This window comes from Castanea sativa, chromosome 11 (assembly GCF_040712315.1).
Source record: "Castanea sativa cultivar Marrone di Chiusa Pesio chromosome 11, ASM4071231v1".
Lineage (NCBI taxonomy): Eukaryota > Viridiplantae > Streptophyta > Magnoliopsida > Fagales > Fagaceae > Castanea > Castanea sativa.
In genome coordinates, this window is record NC_134023.1 from 55,272,847 (window position 1) to 55,284,751 (window position 11,905).

Sequence of the window (11,905 nt, forward strand, 5' to 3'; positions counted from 1 at the left end):
GACGAACATAAAGAAGTGAAAGACTGGAAATTTGTTATGGTTTGTTGAAAACATAACCAGGGGCCAAGAATCTTATTCTAAAGAACCTCAGGGTCTGCTCAAACTGTCATTTTGCATTTATACTTATTTCCAAGATTTACAAACAAAAAGTAAGAGTCAAGGGGTCATTTCCATCATGTCAAAGATGGTTCCTGTTCTTGCAAAGATTACTAGAGAAAATAATTTGAAGCATACGCTGGAAATTTGTGTTCTATATACTATAATAATAACATCAGCTAAAATTGGCACCCTTTAACAAGGATCGACTAATAGCACAAAGATAATGAGAATATCATTGTGGTCATATATGTCTCCACACAATGTGTTGATATCCCTTTTATTATAATTTAAAAAGTGCAACAATTTCCCCATTTTTCACCTTCATGCATTAAAGCTTTGCAATGGCATATGCAGGCAAATTAGATCTCGCAGGGAGCTTTAGATCTTCCCAGCCTTCATCATCCATCATAGAGAAGTATGAGTCAACCATATCGTCACTAACAAGCTCCAATTTAGAGGGCTCCCACTGGGAGAGATAGGAAGCCAAAGATGAAATAAGAAAAATAAACCAACAGAAATCTATATTTATGAAAATCATTGAGACTGAAAAATCTAAATGGCAAAGATATAGAAAAAATGCATGTCTACCTTTGGGTTCTTATCTTTATCCAATAGTATAGCTCTAACGCCCTACAGTAAAAAGGGGAAGTCTTAAAATAATCGTCAAAAGAAGAAATTAGGAGAAGATAAATATTTGAGTAAGGTGAAACCTCAAAGAAATCCTTGCTGAGTTTTCCTTGCAAGGCATGACAAGCAATTCTATACTCATGAATAAGACATTGACCAACACCTTGGAGCCGTCCCTCTCTAATCTGTTTGCAAGAGGAGAAAAATCGTTAAAAAGTAAAAACAATCTCAAAAGATTTAGACAAATTGAATGGCTGCTTAGTTTTGTCTTTAGTTATAAATTTATTGAGGGAACTAAATATCATATTTCTATTATGGTGGTATTTATAGAACAGAGGGGATCATATGTCAGATAACCAAGTCAAGCTAAAATCCTAAGTGACACACAATCCCCACATTCATCTTCATACCTCAAATGATATGCTTCTTGCACATATTGAAAAAAAAAAAATTTGTATTACTATTACAACTATGACTTCACATATATATAGCAACAAAAAAAGGGAAATTCACCATGCTTATAAAAAAATCTGTTCTATGCCCTTTATGAAAAAAGGAAGCCAGAAAGTACAAGGGCATTATTTATTTTTGATCAAGAGATAACTCATATTGGCCTTTGAAACAAAAGAGAGAATAATAATAGTAGGACATTCTCTTTCTTTGGATCCAACTTAATTCTCTAGACATTTTTGGATGCTCCTTCAAATTCTACCACAATCGGCTCTGCAGTGGCTAAAAATGTTTAACTCAACTGTTCTCCAATGGCCAAAGCACAACCTGATTCCCGATGGACCAGTACCAACCTATGTCACAATTCAGAAGGACAGAGTAGCATGTGCTGGGTGCAGATGTGTATGTAGGCATCAAACCAATTTCATACCCATTACTCAGAAATGAAGCCTTATCTATTTTTTTAATTGATTGTTCTAGAGAGAAAAGAAAACACCTAATTTATTTGAGCATTCAATTCTGTTCATTCCTTAGGTTATTAAGAGATGTTTAACGGCTGGTCATTGAAAGCATAACACTTGCTAACAAGAGTCAATGTTGCATCTGACATCGGCACTTCAAACATTTTAGTGTCCAATAGAAAATAGATGCCACCATATCCCCTTTTTGATAACTTTATATAGGTTCTTGTTGCACTTATCACTTGTCTTAAACCTTAGAGCTCATTATAAAATTGCCCTAAAAAAGGACACTGTTTTAAGCTGTCAACCACTTTTACCAGTTTATAATTCTGGAAATTGAATTTCTAACCCTCAGAAACTGGAAGAAATGATACTTCTGCTAAAGAAAGAAAAAGAGATTTCTGTAGCCTCACATGATTAGAGCACATAACGAAAATCCTACAGAGCTAAATTTCAACAGAAGATGTCATGAATATCTTAACCACAAGTCAATCAGTCTTAAGCAATTAAATGCTGACTGGAATGGCAGTATTAAGGCTTGCTGCTCCCTTACCGATCTCAGAGAAATTTTAAGGCTTGTTGGTGATGCTCTCTTTAGTGATTGGATTGTTTCAGAGATCCAATCATCCTTCTTATTCAAGGCCTCTCTCTCCTAAAATTGCCAGCACAAGATCATGGTCAGATAAGTGGTAAACATGTAAACACCAAAAATAAAAGAATATTACTCAAAGCACTAGCAAACTTTTTGAAGACATCTGACAAGGAGGACAACAAATTAATATTTTTATCATGGATAAAATTCAATATCATTGAACTTACAAGGGCAGATATAATTTCTTCCACTGTTCTTTGAGAAAAGCACCTATCAATGACATTCAATCTGTAGCCAAGTGACAGTGAAAAAAAAGCTATTGAGTTTATTGAGAAAAGATTAAAAAAAATATATAAAAATATATATTTGAGGATCTTGGATGACAGACAGATAGGTTTGCATTTCAGAAAATGAAAACATTAGTTATTTAATACAAAATCAACTCTGATAGAACCTTCTAGCACTAGGACATCATGTACAGTATCCAACAAAATACGCCATTATAAGGCCTCTCTCTTCTTCCTTCTTTTGGTCCATAATAAATGGCTTTGCTTTTCTTTTTCTTTTTTTTCTTTTTCTTTTTTAAGATAGGTTAGCATTTTAACCCGATGGTCTACTCTATAATGATTGATTTTTATCATTAAGCCAAGACACCAATTGATTTGGGATGTAAATGGGGTTCCAACCATAAGGGCTATACTAATTCCTAGGAGTGGTATCATCTATAACAATATATGAATGTCACTCTACATCTATAGCAAAAGATTTCTTAGAGTTACTCATATGAGTGAAATTAAGAGTACTGCTATTTAGTTTGGGCTTTATTCATGTAGTTGAAATTGAGACCACTGCTATGTAGTTTGGTACCTCTAGAGAGTGAAACCTGGGTTATCTAAAAGGATCTTTGCCATCAGACCATAAAAGTAGCTCATCTGTCCATTAGGTTCATTTATCATTGTATGTTACGATGATGCATACAGCTAGCTAATAAACTAACAGAGCTTTTTCATATGTGCATTCACTGAGAGAAGTTTATTTCATGATTGATAATCCTTGACGTCATAAGTATTAAAAATCCCTGGCATACATAGAGGCCGTTTAATTAGAACAAGAAGTGTAATCTTTATAATTATGAATGCAAAAATGACCTGTGATATGCACTTTTCTCTTTCATGTGAGGTTGCTTTGAGTACTCATTAATAACTGCGGAGATTATGGCTGGATCACTTGAATCTACCTTGCACAGTGCTTCTTCCAACAAAGACAATCTCTGGCCAATAATTAAAAACACATAAGGAATTCAAATGGCAATGTATTACAAAAATTTAAAAAAAAAAATTTGGCAAGTAATGATGGCCATGCATGGCATTTCATCTTAATGGCATGAGGATAAATATTTTAGAAAAATATCATAAATAGAAAGTAGGGATTGCAAGTATATCGTAGACTTAACCCCAAGTGTTGGTCTAATGGTCTAATTTGTACTATTGAACTACCTAATTAATTCCTCCTTTCAATTTCTGTTTTTACCATAATTTCCCTCTTTCTTCAAATCAAATGATCCTGTCTACTCCACTACTTTGCCTTTCAGTTTAAACCAAGTAGGGAATGGAAAAAAAAAAAGGTCTTTCGAAAAATATACAATAATTCATAATGTGCACTAATATCATGCTTATGCATGTTACTGCTTCCAACTATTCATCAACCACACAAGATGTATCTTTTTCCTTCATTAGAATTTTGAGCACTATGCCTAAAATCAAATAATTAAAGTAGAATGTAATACTACCTCAGAGGGGACAAAGTGAGTTGCAAGCCCACATACAAGCATTTCAGCACCATCCAACCTAGTGCCTGTAAGACCAAGATATTCTCCTGCCAAAGATTTGAAATTATAACAAGTAGAAGATGGGAAATGGGAGGGGAGTTACCAACAAAGACCATTATAATAACAAAAAAATGCAAAAAAAGAGAAGACCACTTCTGAACACTTTTAAGCTTTGGAACAAAGAAACATAGAATTGTTATAATTCCAACTTCTATGTAACAAATAAATCTAAAAATATGAACAAATAAAAAAAACATAAAAAATCTTATAAGAAATAAATGTGGAGTAGAACAGACAGTAGAGATTTTCTTTGAGCAGAGAGACCACCATATATAAGTTAGCGCAAGGGAAATTCAAGAAATACAAAAGCACTAGTAGAAATCATTGGTGACAGAGACAAAATTGCAAGTCAAAATACCTTGTAATCTATTCATAATTGTTGAAGAAATAATAAAACATAAGTTTCTAGTAGATTAATTGCATGGTACAAAGAACCAACACCAATTATGGTTTGTTTTCTGTTGAACCATGGTTCATTCTAAGATTTGGTTTATTCTTAACTACTTTGGTCACTGTTTTTTTTTTTTTTTTTTTCATTTATGTGCTAGGAATTGATAGCTTGTGCTTTACAAACTGACACCTTAATCCCATGACTCTCCCAACCTACAGATTATGCACCTCTATCGGTCACATGTCCCATATCATGATAACAAGCACATATAATACTCTCACCAATACTGCTAGTTTGCAATAGTATTAGTCAGTCGTATACATAAGACCTAAAAATAGAATTGAATAAACTTAAGAAAATTAAAGTGCTAAAGAAATATACCAACCAGACTCCTACAAACTGCAGAAGAAAATGAACTTCACCCCCTTTTTAGGAAAGATTTGTTATCCAAAGAGTTACTATATAGGTCAATGATGTAATTGCCATTACCAAAGAATCCAGGAAGTCTTGACATGAAATAGGAGGCACCCACATCTGGGAAGAGTCCCAAAGCTATTTCTGGCATTGCAAAGACCTGCAACGAGTCCACTATCAAAATGCATGTTAACCAAGAAACCTAGATCTAAGTGTAATACTAGGACTTCCCATCCCAGGAAGTCGCTTAGTACTAACATTGCCTAGCACACTTTTTTTGGAGTTATGATGTGATTTGGTGCTTTAGTGCTGTTATGATCAAACTCAAAAAAACTAGAACTACTAAATTAAAACAATACTGCTTAAAAAAAAAAGAAAAAAAAAAAAGGAGAGCTGTTCAATCCTTCTTTTTATATGTAAATACATCTCATGTATCCATATGGAACCAAAATTACATACCACTTTATGACAAATGAATAATATAGCATTGAAGAAAAAAAAGGGAACCATCGCACACCCTTGGTATAGTGGTCACTCTACAAGTATAAATACTTGTGGGGTGTGGGGGGCAGGGATCGGGGTTCAAGCTTTCAGGACGGAGTTTCACACATATATACACTTAGATTAGACTAGAGTAGAAATTCTATTTTGTATAAAAAAAATGGGGGGGGGGGGGGGAAGAAAAACAGAAAATTAAGTCATAGCAAAGATGAAGCTACAACAATTGGTCATTTCATTATAAACTCAATACAACTCATGTATTCATATGGAACACATGCACCATAATTGCCAATGCATTTAAAATTCTCATCTGCAAAACGAGAAGAAATTCTAATTGCCACTGCCAAAGGAAAGGCTAAGTCATTTATGGACCATTTGAACTTGAGCATCATCTGACAACTTCTCGCACATAAATATGGTATAGAATGGCTAGCCCCAAGTGCCTGGAGTTGCATTAGGACACGGCAATTTAGCGTACGCAGACCAAAGAGGAGCAACCTAAAACCAAATTTAAGAACCTTTTAAGGAGTTCAAAACACAAGTGATGATAGTGGACAGCATCAACATTTTTTGCTTGATCAGGTTTGACAGTACAATTCTTCTTATACTTCTTCTTTTCTTATTGATACAGGAAGCATTAAGATTATTTTAGGACCCAAAAAACAAAAATAAGAAGGGTTGTCACAAATTAAGTTTAGCATCTTTTTTCATTTTTATTTGAACCCAAAATGTCTCCATTAGAAGCACTGAGAGGTACCAGTTGAATTACAAAGTTCCTAGCTGAATTTAGCAACTATATATAGTACCTGCAACTATACATATTAATTAAAGAAGAACATTTGCAACAATTAAAATAAAATGGGTGGGGGGAGAGAGTAGTGAACCATGAGATAAACAACCATATTCAATTCCCTGCTTTGGACATTCAAACTAACCATCATCTATTGAATGGGATAAAATAATGGAAATACATTACTACTGTATAAAATCTCTGGGAAGTGTGTAATTCATAATCACCTACTAGGAGAAAGTAAAATTCTGTATGACTTAAAACTGGAGATAAATAGAGATAAATACCGAATTTTCTGTTGCAACCCGGAATCTACCATGTATTGAAGCCCCTGCCCCACCTCCCATGACAATTCCATTAAGGATTGAAACCTTCAACAATATTTGTATGCTAATAGTAAGAAAGAATATATTCATTAAACTAACTTGACCAAGAATGCCTCCACTGTCAAAAGTCAATATAAATAAAAGATAATGAAAATTTACTATTCATGGTGAACGTGGTCACCTGGGGTTTACGATTTGTTGCCAAAATGTAATTTAAGGTGTACTGCATACAAATAAATTTTGCACCTAACCTCCAGGTACCTAATACATAAAAATATTGTAAAGAAGAGATGACTGAAAGACTCCACATCAGCAGCTGAATCTTACTGTGGTGGTAGGTCATGAATAATCTAGATGTTGAGGACCAGTGAGGGTGGTCCAATAAGTAATAAAAAGAGCCTATACCTTCATTAACATCCCGATTCAGTGCTGCAACATCACCTCCAGCACAAAATGCTCTTCCCTTTTCCTAAAAAAATGACCACAGAGGACATGCAATCAGTTTGCATTCTCTGCAAGGCTGAAACAATCGAAAACATGCCCAATTCTTTACTTATAAACTTTAGTTAAACAAATTAAAATGCCTATCTATCATATATGCACAAGTAAATTTACAATTGAACTAGATGAAGGTAAACAACCTTAAGAAGGTTGCTTTTTTTTAGAGGATTATATAAGATAATCTGTTTTATTTAGCCAAAATAAAATAACTTCCGCCATCACCACAAAACTGGCTTTTTATTTAGAACCAACATAAATAACTAAGGGTTAATTTTACAACAAAATCCTTACAACTTGCATAACAAAACAACAATCACAATGATTCATTAGCACTACCTGAATTAAGAAAATTAAATGTAATATCCACTGCCATGTTCCCACACATTCATTTGCAAGGATCAGCAAAAATAAAGTGTCAGAAAGATATGACTTTCTTTTTGATTTATTTCCAATGCAATTTGAAGGTAAGATATGAAGATTGTCTCTTAAGAATGGACATACCTTGACAATTACCAACTTCACATTAGAATCCTCCTCATATGCAATGAAAAGCTCCAATAGCCGAGAAATCTAGAATTTTGCATTAAACACAAGTTCCAGATAAAATGTTATAGCAAATTGGTTACTTCATTTGCACTATAACATGCATGCATAAGTATTGCAAAATAGATATAAGTATGCATTGTTGTATATATAGGAATTTACATGGATAGGTTGTAATAATGATATTTAAATTTAGAGAGTATTGATTTATAAAGAAGATAAAATGAAACTTCAAGTTCTAGAATTTTCTATGTGAAAATCCAAGTCCAGGAATTTTCGATCAATCAAGATTTTTCTTGATTGAATGAAATGAACAAGAAATTTGATCTAGAGTTTTTGCCTCTCTTGATTGATGTTCGATTCCTGTTCGACCAATTGAGAAGAACCTTTGATTGATGCGCAATTCCTCTTGATCTTTCGAGACTCATAAAAATTGAATTTTTGCAGAATTTTTCTAGTAACTGTTTTGAACGTTAAAGAAGGTTTTAAGTCTTGTGAACAATTTTTTGAAACATTTAAACTCTTCATTCATGCCTTTTAAAGGATTATAACCCTACGTGTATAAATAGTGATTTATGTTCACTCGATAACTAATTCATTTCTATCCCAAAATTAGTTTCTAAGAAACAAAAGAAATCTTGTTGGTATTCTCCAAAATTACTATTTGTAGAACCCAACAAATTTGGTTGTATTTAGGAGAAAAATTTGTGATAACTCTTTAGCAACAATAGTGTAATAGCAAATGTTGTCTAAGGATAACAATTTTGTACCTCAAAGTTATCTATTTTTTTGTTTGTCTTTTGTATTCACATTGCTCTTTCTTGATTACTTTGTGTATTATCCTCAACATGTATAACATTATCTTACACAAAGCAGAATATCATGACCGGTAAATGGAATGCAAGAAACCACATAACAAGATTTGGAAATGGCAAAAATTCCCCAAGTAAAATTGTGATTGACATTACAAAATGTAACAAAATTAAGGGCATGCATATTTAAAAGAACAAAGAAACAGAATAAGGTTGATCCTCTTAAAGGACTAGAAATACAAAATCATCCATATTACAGAAATCATACTTAATAGATTATCGAGTCCAACCATTTTAAAACAAAGGAACAACACCACATATAGCAGAGACATAGCTTTGCACCCTGCCATCGCATTTCATTTGATTTCATTTATATATATATATATATATATATATATATATATATATATATATCAATTTAAAACATAAGATAACTGAGGCATTTGATACCATTACGTGGTAGTATAATATAAAAGAGATTGCAAGAAAACACATCAAAAGTATTCAATAAGTTAGGTGTGATACCATTTGAAATAAAAGGGCATTCAGTTGCTTAGGTCTATTCAATGTCAATATTCTTGCAGACAACTTCTCTTCAACCAAAATCTGTCAAACAAGAAAGGAATATATATATATATATATATATATATATATATATATATATATATATATAAGTAATTGAAAACGACCAAACACAATGCACTTTACGACGTCTCCACTGCATAAATTGGCCACGATCTTCTTAGTTCTTCTGCTAATGATAATTCTTGCCATTATTGCAAATTTAAAGGTAATTTATTCAAGCATCCAAATAATATGCCTGTTTTGGAATTGCTTATTTTAAGTAGCTTATTTGCATAGTTTTGCTAATGATAATTCATAGGCAAACAAAGTCTAACTACAAAATTAGTTGTAGCTTAAGACTATAGCCTCACTTAGTAAAATAAACATTACTACATATTTTGAAAATTCAAGCGTTGAATTGCATGTCCTTTACGTTCTTAATATACATATCAAATTTTGTGTCAATCAAATATTATTTACTCTATGATCTATAAGCTTATATTTTATGCATAATTTTAAACTACAAAAACTTGCAATTTAAACAATTTATTGATGACATAGCTTATAGTTTGTCAAATTCACTCACAATTAAAAATATTGAGTAAGGTTGTAACTTAAAGCTTCAACCAATTTCTATAGCTAAACTTTGTCTTTCCTTAATATTGTAGCTAAATTTTGTCATTCCTCTGGTTATCTTCTGTAAAGATATTGTAGCTAAACTTTTTGTCCTTTGTTTGCTTCAATGGAAAATCTTGTATAAAGATTATTTTTTTTATTTTTCAATATTTGATAGCATCATAAAAAATGAGTCAAAGGAAAATTGTCTTTGGTTAACATAAAAAGTATGACTTATTTTTAGAAATTGTTTTCCACTAAATTTTTTTAAAAAACAATTTTATCTCACAGCAAGCTAAACAAGAGAAGTTAGGACATTGTTTGTCAACTCTTTTAAAGTTGAAAAGAGTTGATATCAAACATTAAAAAAAGAAAAAGAAAAAAAAAAAGAAATAGTTTTATAGAAAACATATTTTGAAAAATGACTCATTTTCTATAAAACTTTATCATCGAAACAAACATGTTAATACACACTTGTATTCATATTAGTTTTTTTTTTAATCATAAATCAAGCAATTTCAATCCAATTAACTAATTTTTTTTTTAAAATTAAATTATACGAAACTACATCATACTATTTCATGAATTCCTCAAAAAATATAAATAAAAAAAATCAATGCAACTATACTATCCTTGCAAATTAAAAAAAAAAAAATCATTTATTGTATTATAATATATATGTGTGTGCCACATTGCCACCTCTAGTAAAAAATTATAAAAGAAATGACATGAAACAATTAATACTCTGTTTGGTTATGAAGAAAGTGTGAAACAAATATTAATAGATAAGATTGATAAGTGAAGCAAGACTCTGGTTGGAGAGACTACCTGGTGGTCGTCGGGTTTAGTAGAATTCAGGGAATCCATGCCTCTCTCTCTCTCTCTCTCTCTCTCTCTCTCTCTCCACTAAGGGAATTGTGAGTTGCCTGGTACATTGGTACTCTTTATAAAAACTTGAAAAAATTATCATGACTTTTGAGTGAAGTTGTAGTGTGCCTTTGTGTTATAACTCATTTTTCTCTCTCTTATGTGAGTGTATGTTTGTTTCTCAAAAAAAAAAAAAAAAAGTGATGACAAATCACACTAAGAATAGAACACAGGCACGTAACTTGCAAAAGTAGGTACAAAAACACGTAAGGAAACATGCAAAAGTACACGTACACCACAGCCAGCATCGAATGCCGACATATATTACAAAATCACACATCATGCATCACAAAAAATTTCACTGTTGGAATTGAATTGAATGCCGATGTATACTCTTCTTTTTTCTTTTTTCACCAAATAAAATAATCGCCCTCAAAACCAATAGGGATTTTTAAAAAAATTGTGGAAAACAAATTAAACAATTGTCTTACTAAGAAGTAAGGACGTCTATGATACATAGCACCTATAAATAAAATATATGGTTTTTAAAATATTTTATTCAAACGTAAATCATAGTTTTTAAAACTTTTAAAATCATAGTTTTTTTTTCCTTAAAATATAAATTCCTTCGGTACCCATTTCATGATTTAAATTCCTTTGATTGATCCTTTTTTACTAAATTCTCAAGCTTGGCTGATTGTGGCAAAAAAAATAATAATTTGGATGGCCTTTTTTGCAACTATCCGTGCACTGGAGTTTGCTCTAGAGATTGGCATAACAGATGCTATACTAGAAGGAGATTTTGATTATGGTTTTGAAACCCAAATTGTTCAAAGAACCGGGTAAGAAACAGGCTCAACGTTTTTGAGGTTAGATCGAGATCAAACCAGAGTTAAACCATGATGATTTCATAATGAAATTAATAATTATTTAAAATATAAAAAATAATTAAATTAGAAAAACATTGAGAATATATCTTATTTTCATGTATATAAATTTAATTATTTGGTAAAAATTCCTATAAATTATCAAGAATTCCATATTTTTTTAATCCTCAATTATAAGTTATACATATAATCCAATAGGACTTAGCCCATTTTATAATTAATAAAAAAAAACTAATCAATGATAACTACTGAAGCTTCAACTATGGTGATTTGGTGCTTTGAGTCTGTAATGTTTTTATTTTTTAAAATAAAAATCGCTCAAACTTGAACCGTGAAAATTGTCGAGGGTTTTCAAACCTACACAGTTCAACTGTGGTTTGAACAGTTCCCTTCTTTTCTTACCTAGAATAGTTTCTAAGGTTAAAAAACCATAATAGTGAGAGGTTCCCAGTTAATCAGGTTGGATTGTACGATCCCAAGTTTAAAAATCATGATTATGAGATGGTGATTAAGGCATTGGGTGGCCATGCTTCTTCTATGGCCTCTTATGCAAATCGGTTGAATGATGCTAGGTTTA

At 31.9% G+C, this 11,905-nt stretch overlaps 1 protein-coding gene across 1 annotated transcript; it reads right to left on the reverse strand.

The window, feature by feature from the left end:
- Positions 1–219: 219 nt before the first annotated feature.
- Positions 220–10,472, reverse strand: LOC142617617 (3-hydroxyisobutyryl-CoA hydrolase 1-like). The gene is made up of 14 exons (XM_075790532.1): positions 10,403–10,472; positions 8,921–9,001; positions 7,542–7,610; positions 6,945–7,008; positions 6,721–6,800; positions 6,501–6,584; positions 4,998–5,082; positions 4,019–4,104; positions 3,378–3,499; positions 2,457–2,517; positions 2,191–2,289; positions 810–911; positions 688–729; positions 220–565 (listed from the first exon to the last, which is right to left on the reverse strand). Exons 1-14 carry the CDS (start codon positions 10,439–10,441, stop codon positions 428–430), a joined length of 1,152 nt encoding a protein of 383 aa, XP_075646647.1. The 5' UTR covers positions 10,442–10,472; the 3' UTR covers positions 220–427.
- Between the last annotated feature and the right edge of the window lie 1,433 nt (positions 10,473–11,905).